General features: G+C 45.7%; 1 protein-coding gene across 1 annotated transcript; it reads left to right on the forward strand.

Moving 5' to 3' along the window:
- The first annotated feature begins 2,893 nt into the window (after positions 1-2,893).
- LOC133535690 (tubulin monoglycylase TTLL3-like) lies at positions 2,894-18,713 on the forward strand. The gene is made up of 7 exons (XM_061875640.1): positions 2,894-3,124; positions 3,184-3,349; positions 4,111-4,259; positions 4,328-4,571; positions 12,464-12,723; positions 17,834-18,009; positions 18,085-18,713. The coding sequence occupies exons 1-7, from the start codon at positions 2,989-2,991 to the stop codon at positions 18,460-18,462; spliced, it is 1,509 nt and encodes a 502-aa protein (XP_061731624.1). The 5' UTR covers positions 2,894-2,988; the 3' UTR covers positions 18,463-18,713.
- Positions 18,714-19,207: the final 494 nt, after the last annotated feature.

Raw genomic sequence — 19,207 nt, forward strand, 5'->3', positions numbered from 1 at the left:
CCCCAAAAGGGAATAAGCGGTAGAAATGGAAGGATGGATAGCTAACCTTCATTGAAAATAAAACAGCAAAGTCCATTTGGCCGACATCTGTTTTAATTATGAGACACAATTGTGTCAAAGTCATGATTTTTTTTTACATGCTTGAAATAAGAAATTGTTACTTTAAAAAGTAGTTTTATACCTGTGCTTTGCAACACTTGATATTCTAGTTTTAAGCATGTTTTACTCAATATAGGTCATAAAATCTCAGCTACAAGCTGTGTTTTTTTTGATTGATTCAAACTTTTATTAGTCGATTGCACCAGTTCAGTACATATTCCGTACAATTGACCACTAAATGGTAACACCCCAATAAGTTTTTCAACTTTTGAGTGTGAATGTTGTCTGTCTATCTGTGTTGGCCCTGCGATGAGGTGGAAAATTGTCCAGGGTGTACACCGCCTTCCGCCCGATTGTAGCTGAGATAGGCGCCAAAAGGGAATAAGCGGTAGGAAATGGATGGATGAACTTGTTTAAGTCGGGGTCCACGTAAATCAATTCATGGAAGTAATAACTTATACTGAGATTATTTAGGACCAAAACCATTAAAACGAGTAAAAGACTCTAACATAAAATCTGCTTAGTGAGAAGAATTATCTTATCAGACAGAAAATAAGAAAATATCACCCTTATTTGAGATATTTAATCTTACTTAGATTTCAGTTTTTGCAGTGTGTGGACTGGGTTAACTCTCCCACGAGAAGAGGCAATAAATTCAGACTTCAAAATGCAAAAGTGATAGCTCTATCCTGGAGGAGAGACTCCTTGTCTATCTTCACGTCAACATTGAAGTTACAACTTATAGAGGTTGTTTCCCAGTCACTTACACACGGACATGTCCTTTTATGGTCAGCACACAGAGACAGGAAGGAGGAATAGAAATAATATTTGTTATGATCCGCCGGCCGGATCATATATGGTATTGGGTTTTGAGTCCTTTTGTGTACCTTGTTTGTTCTTGGACTCTTTCGATTCTTAGTTTGTGCACTTCCTTGTTTGTTCTGTCACTATGGTTGCCTATTAGTTTCACCTGTCCCTTGTTCTAGACTCGCACCTGTTGGTAATTGTTTTCTTTAGTATTTAAGCCTACCTTTTTCATTTACTCGTCCTCGTCTCGTCGAGTTTTGCTACACGCAATCGGTGACTTTGTGGACTCCCTACTCCTGGTAAAACACTGTTTTGGACTTGCTAGTTTTCACGCTAAGCTTGTTGTTCCTCTAGCTCATATGCTAGTAGTTTTGTTTTCCCTTTTATGCCTCGTGCTAGGGTTTCCGTTTGTTTTCCTAGCTCCCATGCTAGCGCTTTTGGTTTGCCTTTTCTGCCTCGCACCAGTGTTTCTGTTCTCAGCCTGTTTTTAGTTGAAATAAACCATTATTTCTTACCGAGCCCGATCTGCATCTTGGAAGAGCACCATCCACATCACGATGCCATGAAACCGTCACAAATATTCATTCATTCATTATTTTTTTATTTATCTCCTTCATTGATGTGCATCTTTGATCGATATACAATTACACCTCAATCATGCAATGTTACATTTACACACCAATGCCTGAGAAGGAGCAGAATGAAGAAGTGAAGTGAATTTTATTTATATAGCGCTTTTCTCTAGTGACTCAAAGCGCTTTACATAGTGAAACCCCAATATCTAAGTTACATTTAAACCAGTGTGGGTGACACTGGGCGCAGGTGGGTAAAGGGTCTTGCCCAAGGACACAACAACAGTGACTAGGATGGTGGAAGCAGGGATCGAACCCGGAACCCTCAAGTTGCTGGCATAGTCACTCTACCAACCAAGCTATACCGCCAGTATTGAAATATATTTTTGTATTCGCACTGGTACCAAGATATTACTATCGGGACAACCCTATTGCTTTATTGGCATAAAAATGTTATATTTTCCTGCCCCCTTCAACATAAAACGTAGTCTTACTTCATGGATGTCATACAAACCAACAAATACATCCAAATGTAATGAAAACAAACAAAAAACACACAAGAAAATCACTTGGCTTCTCTAAGTTAGGAGTGCCTCATTTTCTTGACTTGACCTCCTCCAGGTACTGCAGACCTGTATAAGGACACTTGCTTGTAATAAAGCAACTTTTTGTTCAGCAAAGCGCCCGGGAGATGGTGACACCTTAAAACTCATCTGTATACTCTAGCCTTTAAATAGACCTCCTTTTTAGACCAGTTGATCTGCTGCTTCTTTTCTTTCTCCTATGTCCCCCCCTCCCTTGTGGAGGGGGTCCGGTCCGATAACCATGGATGAAGTACTGGCTGTCCAGAGTCGAGACCCAGGATGGACCGCTCGTCGGGACCCAGGATGGACCGCTCGCCTGTATCGATTGGGGACATCTTTACGCTGCTGACCCGCCTCCGCTTGAGATGGTCTCCTGTGGACGGGACTCTCGCTGCTGTCTTGGATCCGCTTTGAACTGAACTCTCGCGGCTGTGTTGGAGCCACTATGGATTGAACTTTCACAGTATCATGTTGGACCCGCTCGACATCCATTGCTTTCGGTCCCCTAGAGGGGGGGGGGGGTTGCCCACATCCGAGGTCCTCTCCAAGGTTTCTCATAGTCAGCATTGTCACTGGCGTCCCACTGGATGTGAATTCTCCCTGCCCACTGGGTGTGAGTTTTCCTTGCCCTTTTGTGGGTTCTTCCGAGGATGTTGTAGTCGTAATGATTTGTGCAGTCCTTTGAGACATTTGTGATTTGAGGCTATATAAATAAACATTGATTGATTGATTGATTGATTGACAAGAGCAGAACTACACATCAGTGACATGACTAATTGTTGCAGGTGGGATTGTGTGTCAACCTGAGGAGCCTCCACTGGTTTGACTCCGCCGACCCGGACACCTTTTTTCCTCGATGTTACCGACTCGGGGCACGGGACGAGAAGCATGCTTTCATTGGTCAGATATTTCTCCATCAGAGGATAATGTCCATAATCCAGCTCACCATGTGTGTCCTCCCTAAAGAGGACTACAGGAGGACAGCCTGCACTAGTCTTCTGAAGTACGTTGTTGAGACTGCGCAGGACGTACACAAAAAGAGGGAAAAGGAGTCCATTGGAGGTATGACCCCTTTTATTATGTGTGTCAGAGCACATCTTGCTGCCATTTCTCCATTTCAGAAGCACCTGAGATGATTCCGAGAATGATCGACGCCGCTCTCAAAGTGTGCCAGGGTTTTCTGGAGAGTTTACAGCACGCTGACATCGACACCGGCTCGGACCCGAGTCAATCCCTCACCAAGCAGGAGTGGGAGGAGCTTATCCATGCCTACTATTTGGTTGTTCAGTGAGTAAAGGGGAACACTTTCCTAGTGTGAATCGCGCATCATCAACACATATTTTAATTTTCATTCCGACATGGAGACAAGTGCAATGGACGTCGAGTGGGTCCAACATAATATTGTGAGAGTCCAGTCTGAAGTGGATCTAACATAATAGTGAGAGTCCAGTCCATAGTGGATCTAATATAATAGTGTGAGAGTCCAGTCCATAGTGGATCTAACATAATAGTGTGAGAGTCCAGTCCATAGTGGATCTAACATAATAGTGTGAGAGTCCAGTCCATAGTGGATCTAACATAATAGTGTGAGAGTCCAGTACATAGTGGATCTAACATAATAGTGAGAGTCCAGTCCATAGTGGGGCCAGCAGGGGACCATCCCGAGTGGAGACAGGTCAGCAGTCCCAAGCCGATGCACACGCGAGCGGTCCACCCCGGGTCTTGACTCTGGACAGCCAGCACTTCATCCATGGTCACCGGACCTGTGCCCCCCCCCCACCCCCACAGGAAGAGGGGGGCAAAACAGGAATGAAAAGAAACGGCAGATCAACTGGTCTATTTAAAGGCTAGAGAGTACAAATTAGTTTCAAGATGGGACTTAAATGCTTCTAAGTGTTGTAAACCTAAATTTGTAAACTTCCACACCACAAGACAGCGCCCTCCAGTGGCGTGATATAAAGAATGTGACAACTAAACCCTGTTCTGTATTTACACAAAATGTCAGGGATATCCAGGCTGCAAGTTGTCAGCGGCGCTTTCTCCCACAGTGGTGGAGCTCAGGTGGATGTCAGTGAGCAGTTAGTCGGCTGCTGCCGGGCCATGTTGCACAGGCTGTCTGGGGTCAGTCCACAGCTGGACACGGACGGCATACACAACATCTGGATCGTCAAGCCGGGAGCTATGTCCAGAGGCAGAGGTGAGCGATCACGACTCGTCCCGACAAAATTGAAAAGCGTAACTCCAAATGTCCTTTTTGTTTCGCAGGAATCAAATGTGCCAAACGTTTGGAGGAGATCCTCAGCCTGGTGGACAGAGATACGGCTCTCATCAAGGAAAGCAAATGGGTGGTGCAGAAATACCTGGAGCGTCCCTTCCTGGTGGAAGGCACCAAGTTCGACCTGCGCCAGTGGTTTCTGGTGACAGACTGGAACCCTCTCACCGTGTGGTTTTATAGAAAGTGCTACTTGCGCTTTTCTACGCAGCCTTACTCTGTGGACACCATGGACAAGTAAGTCATCAAACGTTTGAAGATTTGTTGTCAGGGTTTGTATCATGAGACATTATGTAGACACAGAAACAGAGAATAGAAGACAAACCAGTGATCGCTTTTCTGGTACGAGGAGAGTGACTGGAGATAGTGTTGTCAGTTACAGGCTCCAACTCTCTCTGAAACCTTTCTCCCCCTCCCCTCACCTTTTAATTCATTCGGGAGGCCCTGCACACACACACACACACACACACACACACACACACACGCACAACTTAAAGGGGAACATTATCACCAAACCTATGCAAGCGTCAATATATACCTTGATGTTGCAGAAAAAAGACCATGTATTTTTTTAACCAATTTCCAAACTCTCAATGGGTGAATTTTGGCCAGTTAAAAGCCTTTCTGTTTATCGGTCTTTTAGCGATGACGTCAGAGCGTGACGTCACCGAGGTAACACGCCCGCCATATTAATTTTCACATTACAAACACCGGGTCTCAGCTCTGTTATTTTCCGTTTTTTCGACTATTTTTGGGAACCTTGGAGACATCATGCCTCGTCGGTGTGTTGTCGGAGGGTGTAACAACACTAACAGGGAGGGATTCAAGTTGCACCACTGGCAAGAAATCTGCCGCCAGACCCCCATTGAATGTACCAGAGTGTCTGCACATTTGACCGGCGATGCTAAGACAGACATGGCACAGAGATGTATGGATAACCTGCAGATGCATTTGCAACGATTAAGTCAACGAAATCACAAAGGTGAGTTTTGTTGCTGTTGTTGACTTATGTGCTAATCAGACATATTTGGTCGCAGCATGACTGCCAGCTAATCGATGCTAACATGCTACGCTAATCGATGCTAACATGCTATTTACGCCAGCTGTATGTACATTTGAAACTAGATACCCACATTTAATGCGAAAAAAACACTTACCAATCGACGGATTTAAATTGCTCCAGTGTCACGAGATGCGAAAGTCCTGATCGTTTGGTCCGCACATTTTATCGGCGATGCTAATACGACAGCCATGCTATGGGCCACTTCATTAGGTACACCCACGCTCTGGCCGAATAGCGTCAATAGTTATTCGCTCAATAGCTTCAATTTATTCTTCAATTTTGTTTTAGCTATCTGCCTCCATACTCCGACTATCTGTTTCAATACATGCGTAATCTGTTGAATCGCTTAAGCCGCTATAATCCGAGTCTGAATCCGAGCTAATGTCTATATCTTGCTGTGGTAACCGCCATGTTGTTTGTATCGGCAGCACTGTATGACGTCACAGGGAAATGGATAGTGGTTTCGAAGATAGCGAAAATAAGGCACTTTAAAGCTTTATTTAGGGATATTCCGGGACCGGTAAAATTGTGAAAAAAACTTCAAAAAATACAACAAGCCACTGGGAACTGATTTTTATTGTTTTTAACCCTTTTGAAATTGTGATAATGTTCCCCTTTAAAGACCTACTGAAAGCCACTACTACCGACCACACAGTCTGATAGTTTATACATCAATGATGAAATATTAACATTGCAACACATGCCAATACGGCCTTTTTAGATTACTAGATTACAATTTTTAATTTCCCGCGAAGTATCCTGTTGAAAACGTCGCGGTATGATGACGCGTGCGTTTGACGTCTCGGGTTGTAGCGGACATTATTTTCCAGCCTGATCCAAGCTATAAGTAGTCAGCTTTAATTGCATAATTACACAGTATTCTGGACATCTGTGTTGCTGAATCTTTTGCAATTTGTTCAATTAATAATGGAGAAGTCAAAGTAGAAAGATGGAGGTGGGAAGCTTTTAGCCTTTAGCCACACAAACAGCCAGTGTTTCATTGTTTAAAATTTCCGAAGTTGAAGCTTTACTATGGATCAGAGCGGTCAAGCGAACATGGATCCCGATTGCCGGTTTTCGGAGAAAATTGTGGTAATATGTCTGCTCTTACCGGAGACATCAGCGGAGCCAGTGTCCTCCTGCAGCTGCGTGACTTCCCTCAGAGACACTCGCGGTCAACACACCCGTGGACACACCCCTCCGACTTTCAGGTAGTATTTAATCTCACCAAAACACTAGCAACACAATAGAAAGATAAGGGATTTTCCAGAATTATCCTCGTAAATCTGTCTAATAACATCTGAATCGCTCCCACTGCAATCGCCTTTTTTTTTCTTTTTTTTTCTAATAATAATAATAATGGATTAGATTTATAACGCACTTTTCTAATGTTAGATACTCAAAGCGCTCACATTGAAGTGGGAACCCATCATTCATTCACACCTGGTGGTGGTAAGCTAGCTACACATGTAGCCACAGCTGCCCTGGTGTAGACTGACGGAAGCGTGGCTGCCAGTTTGCGCCTACGGCCCCTCCGACCACCACCAATCATTCATTCATCATTCATTCACCAGTGTGAGCGGGGCAAGGGTGAAGTGTCCTGCCCAAGGACACAACGGCAGCGAATTTGGATGTCAATAGGTGGGAAGCGAACCTGCAACGCCCAGGTTTCTGTTACGGCCGCTCTACCCACTACGCCATGCCGCTCTTAGACCTTCACTCTAAATTTCCTCATCCACGAATCTTTCATCCTCGCTAAAATTATGGGGGAATTGTCGCTTTCTCGGTCTGAATAGCTCTTGCTGCTGGAGGCTTTGATTATAAACAATGTGAGGTTGTGAGGAGCTCCATAACCCGTGACGTCACGCGCACATCGTCTGCTAATGCCGGTATAGGCAAGGCTTTTTTATTAGAGACTAAAAGTTGGATGTTCTCTACTAAATCCTTTCAGCAAAAATATGGCAATATCGCGAAATGATCAAGTATGACACATAGAATGGACCTGCTATCCCCGTTTAAATAAGAAAATCTCTTTTCAGTAGGGGATGAGGGGGATTAACAGCTGCGTTGGAAACATAACACCTGTGTTGAGAACATAACACATGCAAATATAAAAAGATACAGTAACTTCCTGTGTTGCTCTGTCTCATCTGCAAACTCCTCTTTTCGTTTGGCAGGTCAACCTAAGTTCAATCTAACGCCAAGTTTTGTTTCTCTTCAGCTTGTCTAACACAATGCATAACACAATTTATGGGCGGCATAGCTCGGTTGGTAGAGCGGCTGTGCCAGCAACTCGAGGGTTGCAGGTTCGATTCCCGCTACCGCCATCCTCGTCACTGCTGTTGTGTCCTTGGGCAAGACACTTTACCCACCTGCTCCCAGTGCCACCCCACTGGTTTAAATGTAACTTAGATATTGGGTTTCACTATGTAAAGCGCTTTGAGTCACTAGAGAAAAGCGCTATATAAATATAATTCACCTCACATAAGCAATCAATCATATTTGAATAAATATGAGATAAATTATTTACAATTGATCCAACATTTCTATCATCTAAATATGTAAGTTATTAATAAAAAGATGGCATTTATTTTAAGATAAAATTAATATAGCCGTGAAAATCCAAGAATAAGGTTGTTTGAATCAAATAAAAATACCTGCACCCCCATTTAAAAAATGCAAATTACCGGTTGTCCGTTCCACCTGAATAGCAAAAACTAGCTTCAAACACTTCACTCAAAACAAACGTCATAATTAAAGTTAAAGTACCAATGATTGTCACACACACACAGTAAGTGTGGTGAAATATGTCCTTTGCATTTGACCCGTCCCCTTGTTCACCCCCTGGGAGGTGAGGGGAGCAGTGAGCAGCAGCGGTGGCCGCGCCCGGGAATAATTTTTGGTGATTTATCCCCCAATTCCAACCCTTGATGCTGCTTGCCAATCAGGGAGGTAATGGGTCCCATTTTCATAGTCTTTGGTATGACTCGGCCGGGGTTTGAACTCACAACCTACCGATCTCGGGGCGGACACTCTAACCCAGGGGTGCCCACACTTTTTCTGCAGGCGAGCTACTTTTCAATTGACCAACTCGAGGGGATCTACCTCATTTATATATATCATTTATATTTATTTATTTATGAAAGAGACATTTTTGTAAACAAGTTAAATGTGTTTAATGATAATACAAGCATGTGTAACACATATAGATGTCTTTCTTTCAAAAAGACAATAATATAAGTTGGTGTATTACCTGATTCTGATGACTTGCATTGACTGGAATCAGACAGTAATGATGATAACGCCCACATTTTCAAATGGAGGAGAAAAAAAGTTGTCCTTTCTGTACAATACCACATGAAAGTGGTTGTTTTTTGGCATCTAATTCATCCAGCTTCCATACACTTTACAAGAAAAACATTGGCGGCAAATTCCGTAGCTTGCTTGATTGACATTCACGGCACCCGAGGGTCTTGTGAGATGACGCTGGCTGCTGCCAGTTCATTATTATGAAAAAATGACAGAGAGGAAGGCGAGAAACACTTTTTATTTCAACAGACTTTCGCGCCGTCCCTTCCGTCAAAACTCTAAAGGCCGACTGCACATTTCCTATCTTCACAATAAAAGCCCTGCTTCATGCTGCCTGTGCTAACAAAATAAGAGTCTCGGAAAGCTGGCGTGCACAAGTGATGTGCACGCCAGCTTTTTGAGGGATCGCTTGTGCACGCCAGTTTTCCGAGACTCTGTATTTAGTTAGCGCAGGCAGCATGAAGCAGGGCTTTTATTGTGAAGATAGGAAATGTGCAGTCGGCCTTTAGAGTTTTGACGGAAGGTACGGCGCGAGAGTCTGTTGAAATAAAAAGTGTTTTTCGCCTTCCTCTCGGTCATATTTTCATAATAATGATCTTGCAGCAGCCAGCGTCATCTCACAAGACCCTCCGGTACCGTGAATGTCATTTAAGTGACGTCTTGGTGAAGATAGATGATCACTAATTTTTAGGTCTATTTTTTTAAAAGCCTGGCTGGAGATCGACTGACACACCCCCTGCGGTCGACTGGTAGCTCGCGATCGACGTAATGGGCACCCCTGCTCTAACCACTAGGCCACTGAGTAACTAACTCTGGACTTGTTTCTTTGCAATGAGGTGCAGGTGGAAATCAGCCTTTGGCTACAATCTGTCACATTTATATTTTAAATGCTCATTAATGTGCACAAAGTTATAACAAATATAACAAATGGCAACTCCCTATAAGGAAATGTATTACACATCTATAAACAAGCTTATTGGTGTGTGAAATGGGATATGCCAAAGTTAAATCGGAGAAAAAGCAGTCGTTTATAAATTATTTTATGTTTCTCTGCAGCCCGGTAGCAAATGTGTCACGGACCTGGACCGGTGGTTGGGGACAACTGCTCTAGGGGGCTCTAGCGGCCAAACCACGGGCCCTATGGTTAAGTAACCCTGTTCTAGTCTTGATACATTAATCCCATCTTTTCCAGTAAAAAACCTCAATTTAGAGTTTTAAAAAGCTGTATTCAACCAAATTCCTGCAATAATTTGTTGTTGTCATGTTTTTGTTATGGTATTGGACTCCTTTAGTTCCTGTTTGTGCACCGCCTGTGTTTGTAACCATGGTTACTCATTGTTTTCACCTGCCTCTTGTGTTCGAGACGCTCACCTTTCTCAAATCAGAGGCATTATTTAAGCCTGCCTTTGCCAGTCAGTCCGGCTGGCGTCATTTGTTTGCCTCTTGCCTTGCCACGTAAGTCGTGTTAGTTTCATGCCACAGTTCCCTAAGTATTCCATGTCCATAGTTTATGTTAAGTATCTGCTTCACGCAGCCTTGTCTACGCCCGCCTCCTCCTTCACGTCTCGCGGCTCCCACGGCTCCGTCGCCGACTACGGCTCTCCGACCGGCACGCGCGCCGCCGCCATCCTTCCCGTCGTCTACTGTGCTGCTTCTCCCTGCTCCTACGCAGCTTCCAGCGGTTGCTCCCAGGCTACTCTTCCTGCCGGCTCCCGCTCTCTTTTCTGGTTCGCCGAGGGCTCCAGTGGAGACCACTGTGAGGTCTCTTTTGTCCTCCTGCTGGGACTCGGCGCGGGACGTGTCTTCGTCCCTCCTCCTGGCCTCCTCCCGCCCGTCCCTGGTTTTCGCACCGGGGGACTCCGACGAAGAGGCACGTCTTCCCGCTAGTGTGGACGGCGTCTGGCAGCCGCCTAGTGGAGGGGGGCCTATTATACACAGCGGTGCAGGCAGGCACACACCGCTGTCATCCTCGCCAGCGTCTCCTTCCACGGAGACATCTACGTCCCTGGCGGGCTTTCGCCAAGTTCCCACGCCAGCCCCACTCAGGGCTCCAATGCCGGTCCCACGCCGGGTTGCGCACAGATCCAACGCCGCCAGTGGCAGCACCACGCCGGGCTTCGTCGCCGCCGGCATCTGCTGCTCCCCGGCCGGCATTTGCGGCTCCTCCCTCTTCGTCTTCATCTGCCGCTTTCACGCCGACGATGACATCCGCCGCTTTCACGCCGACGATGACATCCGCCGCTTTCACGCCGCCGATGACATCCGTCGCTTCCACGCCGCCGATGACATCTGCCACTCCCATGCCGCCGATGACATCTGCCGTTTCCACTCCGTTGATGACGTCTGCCGCTTTAACGCCGGCACCAACATCGGTTCCTCAGCCGCCTCCTGCAGAGGTATCTGTTTCGGCTGCAGTCCCCGCCGCTTCGTCTGCTGTTTCCGGGCCTGCTTCAGCGCGCCCGCCTCCACGTCAGCCGCGGATGTGCCCGTGCCCTGGGCGTCCTTCTCGCGGGACGCACTCTCCTTTTTGTCGGCCAGTGATCTGGCCGTTCCGTGGCCGCCCGCCTCGCCAGTTCCAGCGGCGCTTTACGCGCCACCGCCATTTGTCTCTCCCTTGCTGGCTGCGGGGACATTGGAGCTGGCGACCCTCCACCAAAACCTCCCACCACCCTCCCTTACATTTTTGGACGTTTTTTCCATTTGTTTCTTTTTCATAGGAACATCTGGAATCTGTTCCTTGAGGGGGAGGTCCTGTGACAATCTGTCACTTTATTTCTGTTAATTTTCGTGTTTTTGTATTTACTTCCTGTTCAGTGCTCTTACTTTGTTGTATTTCCTGTTTTATTCACGAGCACTGTTGTTTTTCTCTTTTCGTTGATTGGCAGCGGTTCACACCTGCTGTCAATCAAACTACTGCCTATTTATGTTTCACTCGAACACTCCTCAGTGCTCGAAGATAAATCTATGTTTGGTGAACTTATTATGCAAGACTGCTTTATGTTTATTTGTTTTCTTATGAGTTGTGAATTAAATTCCTCTTACCTTCACTCAACTCTCCTGGATTCTTGGATACTCGGGGACACACATCTGCAGACATGCGAGTACCCAACACAAAAGACTGTAAAAATGGGACCCATTACATCCCTGCTTGGCACTCATCATCAAGGGTTGGAATTGGGTGTTAAATCACCAAAAATGATTCCCGGGCGCGGCACCGCTGCTGCCCACTGCTCCTCTCACCTCCCAGGGGGTGATCAAGGGTGATGAGTCAGATGCAGAGAATAATTTCGTCACACCTAGTGTGTGTGTGACAATCAATGGTACTTTAACTTTAACTTTATAGTTCCATGTTTCCTGCCCTAAGTTTTTGCCTTAGCTTCCTCGTGTGAAAGGCCAGCTTGCCTTTGTTTTGTAAACTGGTGGATTTTGGATAATTAAATCATGTTTTTACCTGCACGCCTTGTCCGGAGTGGTCCGTTTGCATCCCGGGGAAACAAACCTCGCAGTAAGCTGCAACCCCGCCGTGACAGTTGTTTACTGCAAGTAAACATACCAAGTATATGAGGAGACGACATTGGGTTTAAGGTGGGATAAGAGGCCCTTTTCGAGTCTTGTGCATGGAAGCCCAGAATTTGGTGCCAAGCCTCTCCCCGTCTGTCACTACTCTGCTCCGAGTATGCCACCTGAATTCAAAGATTATTGATCACAAATGTAGTTATTTTCCTGGTGACTAAATGTTTGTGTGTACACTTTTCAGCTCTGTGCACTTGTGCAACAATTCCATCCAGAAGTATCTGAGGCCTTCTAATCGACGCCATCCTATCATCCCGGAAGACAACATGTGGTCAGACGACCAGTTCACCACCTTTCTGTCTAGTCGGGGCCGCCAGACCCAGTGGGAGACTGAGGTGGTGCCCGGGATGAAGAAGGCTGTGGTGCATGCCTTGCAAACGGCACAGGACCTTGTCGACTCCCGCAAGAACACGTTTGAGCTCTATGGTGCTGACTTCATGTTAGGTACTGTATAATATATATAAATATGGTATGTCCTTAGTGTGCATCAAAGTGTCCTCTGCAGGGTCTTACAGCCTGTCAAAAGCTCATTTGGATGTTGATGAAAAAAAAAAAGTATTTTCCGGACTATAGAGCGCTCTATACATTAGCCGCACTCACTTAATTTGAAAAGGAAAAACATATTTTCCATTTATAAGTCGCAGGTATATAGTTTTGAAATTAGTTATTTACACGGCGGCAAGATTTTGTAAGTATTCATTTACAGACCTTGATAGTTTCTAAACTGTGTCTGTGACACGGCAGTAAAACGGCCGATCAAACAAAACAGAAGTCATCGTCATCAATCAATCAATCAATCAATCAATGATTATTTATATAGCCCTAAATCACTAGTGTCTCAAAGGGCTGCACAAACCACAACACAAACCACTACGACATCCTCGGTAGGGCCACATAAGGGCAAGGAAAACTCACCCCAGTGGGATGTCGGTGACAATGATGACTAAGAGAAACCTTGGAGAGGACCGCATATGTGGGCAACCCCCCCCGCCCCTCTAGGGGACCGAAAGCAATGGATGTCGAGCGGGTCTAACATGATAGTGTGAAAGTTCAATCCTTTGTGGATCCAACACAGCCGCGAGAGTCCAGTCCAAAGCGGATCCAACACAGCAGCGAGAGTACCGTCCACGGTGGAGCCAGCAGGAAACCATCCCAAGCAGAGGCGGATCAGCAGCGCAGAGATGTCCCCAACCGATTCACAGGCGAGCGGTCCATCCTGGGTCCCGACTCTGGATGAGCGGTCCATCCTGGGTCCTGACTCTGGACAGCCAGTACTTCAACCATGGCCACCGGACCGGGAGTGGGGCAGAGCAGAAAAAGAAAAGAAACGGCAGATCAACTGGTCTAAAAAGGGGCTTCTATTTAAAGGCTAGAGTATACAAATGAGTTTTAAGGTGAGACTTAAATGCTTCTACTGAGGTAGCATCTCGAACTGTTACCGGGAGGGCATTCCAGAGTACTGGAGCCCGAACGGAAAACGCTCTATAGCCCGCAGACTTTTTTTGGGCTTTGGGAATCACTAATAAGCCGGAGTTCTTTGAACGCAGATTTCTTGCCGGGACATATGGTACAATACAATCGGCAAGATAGGATGGAGCTAGACCGTGTAGTATTTTATACGTAAGTAGTAAAACCTTAAAGTCACATCTTAAGTGCACAGGAAGCCAGTGCAGGTGAGCCAGTACAGGCGTAATGTGATCAAACTTTCTTGTTCTTGTCAAAAGTCTAGCAGCCGCATTTTGTACCAACTGTAATCTTTTAATGCTAGACATGGGGAGACCCGAAAATAATACGTTACAGTAATCGAGGCGAGACGTAACAAACGCATGGATAATGATCTCAGCATCGGTAGTGGACAAAATGGAGCGAATTTTATCGATATTACGGAGATGAAAGAAGGCCGTTTTAGTAACGCTTTTAATGTGTGACTCTAACGAGAGAGTTGGGTCCAAGATAATACCCAGATTCTTTACCGAGTCGCCTTGTTTAATTCTTTGGTTGTCAAATGTTAAAGTTGTATTATTAAATAGAGGTCGGTGTCTAGCAGGACCGATAATCAGCATATCCGTTAGGTAAACCCGTTAGCTACAGAAGCCAGCTCTCCAATCAGCTAAACCACCTACTTTGAGACAAGAGCTATAGTGATGCATACTTGGATATGATTTAAAGTCATACCCAACAATTGCGACAACGACTTTTTACTGTAAACCGAGTTTTGATTTGAATAATTTCTGCTGATGATGTGCCTCTGCATTTTTCCATCACAAAAAATGTGCCTTGGCTCAAAAAAGGTTGAAAAACACTGGCCTATATAACATGTAATTATCACATGGTGGTTCTGTGGTCAAAAGGTTGCATAGGTGATGTTTCACAGATCAGTCTCCTCAGTATCCACCTTTTTGTGGGCGGTCTTCTTCTCGTCATTTATGTTGTACCTCTAGTTTTTAGCGCTTCTATAGCGAGTCTGCTGACAGATATAAATTAAAACTGTATGATACTTTATATTAGAAATTAATGAATGCCCCGCAACAAGACGATAGAGAAAAAGGAGTTTATTGACCACGTCACAGACTACAATGGCGGACGCGCACAAATTTTCATGACATACGCAGATCCCAGATACACATTAGCAGGTACCAATATGTAAGAAAAGTTGCGTAAAAATTGCCAGATAATATGTCTCCTAATAGGTGCTGTTTTCATCATCATCAGCCGTTGTCAGTCCACTGCTGGACGAAAGCCTCAGCATGTTTCTGCCATTTGGCGTACTTTTCATGCTGGTTATTAGCCTACACCTTCCACGCTGGCTTGGTGCGGATTGGAAGGGGTGTTATATATCAGAGATCCTTCTCCTAGACTCATTGCCTTACTGGGCTGTTGAACTTAGTCTGTCCTGTTTGTTGTCCGCGCCCCATTTACCCAGCTTTATGGCGCTGACCGCCCGCCAGTCACAAGAGAAGATGCAAACGGTTCTTTGTGTGCATTTTATAGACGTTAGTTGGGACTCACTAACCCCACACACAACCTCTCATCTCATGCCTGGATGTAGTTTAACGTCATACCCAGGACACAGGTGCTGTTTTAGGGTCCTAATAAACCAGGCCTGGGCAATTATTTTGACGTAGGGGCCAAATTTGGAGAAAAAAATGTGTCTGGGGGCCGGTATATCTTTTTTTTAGGAACATTAATACAAAAATTCACAATAATGTCTGATTAGATGCTAAAAACCGTACGACAGACCGCCTTAAAGAACGGAATGGAATTTAATTTATTTTTTTTTACTGAATGAGACACCCAGAATGTACATGAACATAAAGAATGTGGGATTTACAATATTAACTACGAACGATAAAACACTGAATATTGACAACATGTGAACGTCACCCCCCCTCTCCATCCAAATATTTTACAATCAAGCGAAACGCAACAAGAATGCAGAACACAGCGAAATATAAACGCGAAGGGTAAAAAAAAAAACTACAATCTGATATATTTGATACATCACTAAGCTTTAGAACTTTGTTGTAAAAATCTCCTTACGCATTTGTCCCTGACACCCACATTTCAGGCTCTGGAAACACTCTGTGGAAACGCTCCCCACCCACACTGCTTGGTGATTAAGGAATGTCCGGCGGGCCAGATTAAAAAGCTTAACGGGCCGCATGTTAATTGTCCCAGGTCTGTTATAAACACACCTGTCAGAGTTATTTGATGATGAACCCCAAGATGCAGAGACGGAGGCAGGCATAGAATAGGAAAACATGATTTAATTTAAATAATAGAGCAAGAAGAAACAAAAAGCGCGCACATGGGCGGGATAACAAACTAAGGGTCTTTAGCAGAGAAGCTAGTTCATAGCAAACGGAAAAACTGGAAATAACTAAAGGCTAACAAGAACAGCTTACCGCTACAACGACCAGGACAAAATGTAGCACGACAGGTAATGGCTGAAAAAAATCACAGACACGACAAGAGCAACATATGGCAACGACAAGTCCGAATGACAATACAATGATCCAGCCCTGCCTGGAGGAACAAAGCAGGTAAAATAGGAGCTGGCTGATAGACACCAGGTGTGACCAGATGCCAATCAGCCGCAGCTGAGTGAAAACAGGACACAGGGAGACAAACAGGAAGCTGAACCAAAATAAGAGCATTAGACAGGAACTAAGGACAGGAAATACTGAACACACAGAGGAGAATCTAAAACACAAACAAACTGTCAGTGGCAACTCTGACAACACCATGATAATACCAGTATGGTGAAGCACAGGACGTCTGACTACGGCAGCCATAATGTTTCGGGTTCCATCAAGCGGTGCGGCTTTGTAGCTTACCAAGGTCGTAATAAAACATTTTGACAGATTTTTAAGCACTGTGTGTAATTTTCCATATCTCCAATCAATCAATCAATCAATGTTTACTTATATAGCCCTAAATCACTAGTGTCTCAAAGGGCTGCACAAACCACTACGACATCCTCGGTAGGCCCACATAAGGGCAAGGAAAACTCACACCCAGTGGGACATTGGTGACAATGATGACTATGAGAACCTTGGAGAGGAGGAAAGCAATGGATGTCGAGCGGGTCTAACATGATACTGTGAAAGTTCAATCCATAATGGATCCAACACAGTCACAAGAGTCCAGTCCAAAGCGGATCCAACACAGCAGCAAGAGTCCCGTTCACAGCGGAGCCAGCAGGAAAACATCCCAAGCGGAGGCGGATCAGCAGCGCAGAGATGTCCCCAGCCGATACACAGGCAAGCAGTACATGGCCACCGGATCGGACCGGACCCCCTCCACAAGGGAGAGTGGGACATAGGAGAAAAAGAAAGCTGCAAGCAGCGTTGGTCGGGTCCGCCGTTGGCCGCCGCCGCCGTGTCCCGAGTCCCGATCTTAGTCAGACCTACATAGAAGTTTTTATTTCATCACTCTACGACGTTCCTAACAGAATTTACAAGCAGTTTTGTCAGTTTTTTTTCCTAGGGGGAAAGAAACGGCAGATCAACTGGTCGAAAAAGGTAGTCTATTTAAAGGCTAGAGTATACAAATGAGTTTTAAGGTGAGACTTAAATGCTTCTACTGAGGTGGCATCTCGAACTGTTACCGGGAGGGCATTCCAGAGTACTGGAGCCCGAAATGAAAAAGCTCTATAGCCCGCAGACTTTTTTTGGGGCTTTGGGAATCACTAATAAGCCGGAGTCCTTTGAACGCAGATTTCTTGGTACAATACAATCGGCAAGATAGGATGGAGCTAGGCCGTGTAGTATTTTATACGTAAGTAGTAAAACCTTAAAGTCAACATCAACGTTTTGGTGTTTCTTGCTTGACGTAATTTATTGAACAGGCGTCAGTCAACCTGCAGTCCACACGTATCTCTTATGTGTGGCTGCCATTTACCTCGTCACACTTATCACTACACCATGTACCAAATAAAATTGCTTCGAGGTCACTAAACTCAGCCCGCGTTACGAGGTGCATTGTGGCTTTTTTTTAGAGAATGAAATAGTGCGAAAACCACAGTAGCAGCATTCATCTCTCTATTTTCCAGGCCGGGACCTCCAACCATGGCTGATTGAAATCAATGCCAGTCCCACCATGGCTCCTTCTACTCACATCACGGCCCGCCTGTGTTCAGCTGTGCAGGAAGACACGCTGCGTGTGGTACTGGACAGGAGAGCAGACAGATCAGCCAACACGGGAGACTTTGAGCTCATATATCACCAGGTAGACAAGTCGGCTTTGTAACCAACTAGTCCAAGAGCTAACCTTTAATTAAAATCTTTATTTGTGTTTGTTCAGGCAGCAGTAGATGTTCCACAGTACGTGGGAGTCAACCTCCTTGTCGAGGGCTTCAGGCTCAAAGGCTCATGTTTACTTCCGCCGCTCAGGCCTCTCAACCGCTTCGACCCAAAGCATCGTGGCAAAGTCACGGTCAAGAAGGCGATGTCTACAGAAAAATCGCAGACTTTCCCCAAGGTGGTGGACAACACGACAGGCAGAGTTCCTCGTCTTCCTCCTGCTCATCGTCCTTCCCAGCCACCAGTGCCTGTTCCTGTTGGAACCTTGACCCTGGATCTACCAAAGACAGGTCACAGGTCCGTGCTTGTACCTCTGAATGCTTGCTCACACTCTGTCTTTCTCTGGAGACGGGGCGTGGAAGTTAAACCTCTTCAATGACCTGGAAGTGGGCCATCTGGTTTTCCGTCGGCCAGTAATAGGCTAAAAACAGGGTTCGTACTTCGACCAACTGAGAGGTTTTCTTTTGTTGTGTGTCTTTAAACGTCAAGCTCTTTTGAGGCGAGCCAGGTCAACGTGTCATCGTCCAGGTCGATCAGACCTTGTTCGCCATTCGGTGGCCAGTGTTTGGGGCAACTAGTGACTATGTGCTCTACTGTCTGGACTGGGTCCCCACACTTGCAGGAGGCACTATCCGCAAATCCCCACCTCTTCATCGTTGCACCGCAGCGTCCGACACCGGTCTTCAAGCGGTTGAGGATTGTTCACCGCTTCCGGGGCAGTTCCTGGCCGGAGACGTCTGTTGGGTCATCGATGTAGTGGTGCAGCCTAGATGGTTCTGCTAACTTCCACTCTTTCTTTGGAGACGGGGCGTGGAAGTTAAACCTCTTCAGAGGGCCATCTTGCTTTCCGACGGCCAGTTTTAGGCTAAAGACAGGGTTCGTACTTTGACCAAATGAGCGGCAATTTTGATTCTTCTTCTTCTGTCGTGTGTCTTTAGACTTTTCAGCCTTGTTCGCCATTCGGTGGCCAGTGTTTGGGGCAACTAGTGACTATGTGCTCTACTGTCTGGACTGGGTCCCCACACTCGCAAGAGGCACTATCCGAAAGTCCCCACCTGTTCATTGCTGCTCCGTAGCGTCCGACGCCGGGCCTTAAGCGGTTGAGGGTTGTCCACCGCTTCCGG

Source organism: Nerophis ophidion, linkage group LG16 (genome assembly GCF_033978795.1).
Source record: "Nerophis ophidion isolate RoL-2023_Sa linkage group LG16, RoL_Noph_v1.0, whole genome shotgun sequence".
In the NCBI taxonomy this organism is placed as follows: Eukaryota; Metazoa; Chordata; class Actinopteri; order Syngnathiformes; family Syngnathidae; genus Nerophis; species Nerophis ophidion.

What these genes read in the sequence shown, in the direction of transcription:
- LOC133535690 (XM_061875640.1), top strand. Translation starts at nt 2,989, where the DNA reads ATGTCCATAATCCAGCTCACCATGTGTGTCCTCCCTAAAGAGGACTAC. An exon ending in AGCTATGTCCAGAGGCAGAG is followed by an intron (nt 4,260 to 4,327) that starts GTGAGCGATCAC and finishes TTTGTTTCGCAG; the next exon opens with GAATCAAATGTGCCAAACGT. An exon ending in TTGAGCTCATATATCACCAG is followed by an intron (nt 18,010 to 18,084) that starts GTAGACAAGTCG and finishes GTGTTTGTTCAG; the next exon opens with GCAGCAGTAGATGTTCCACA.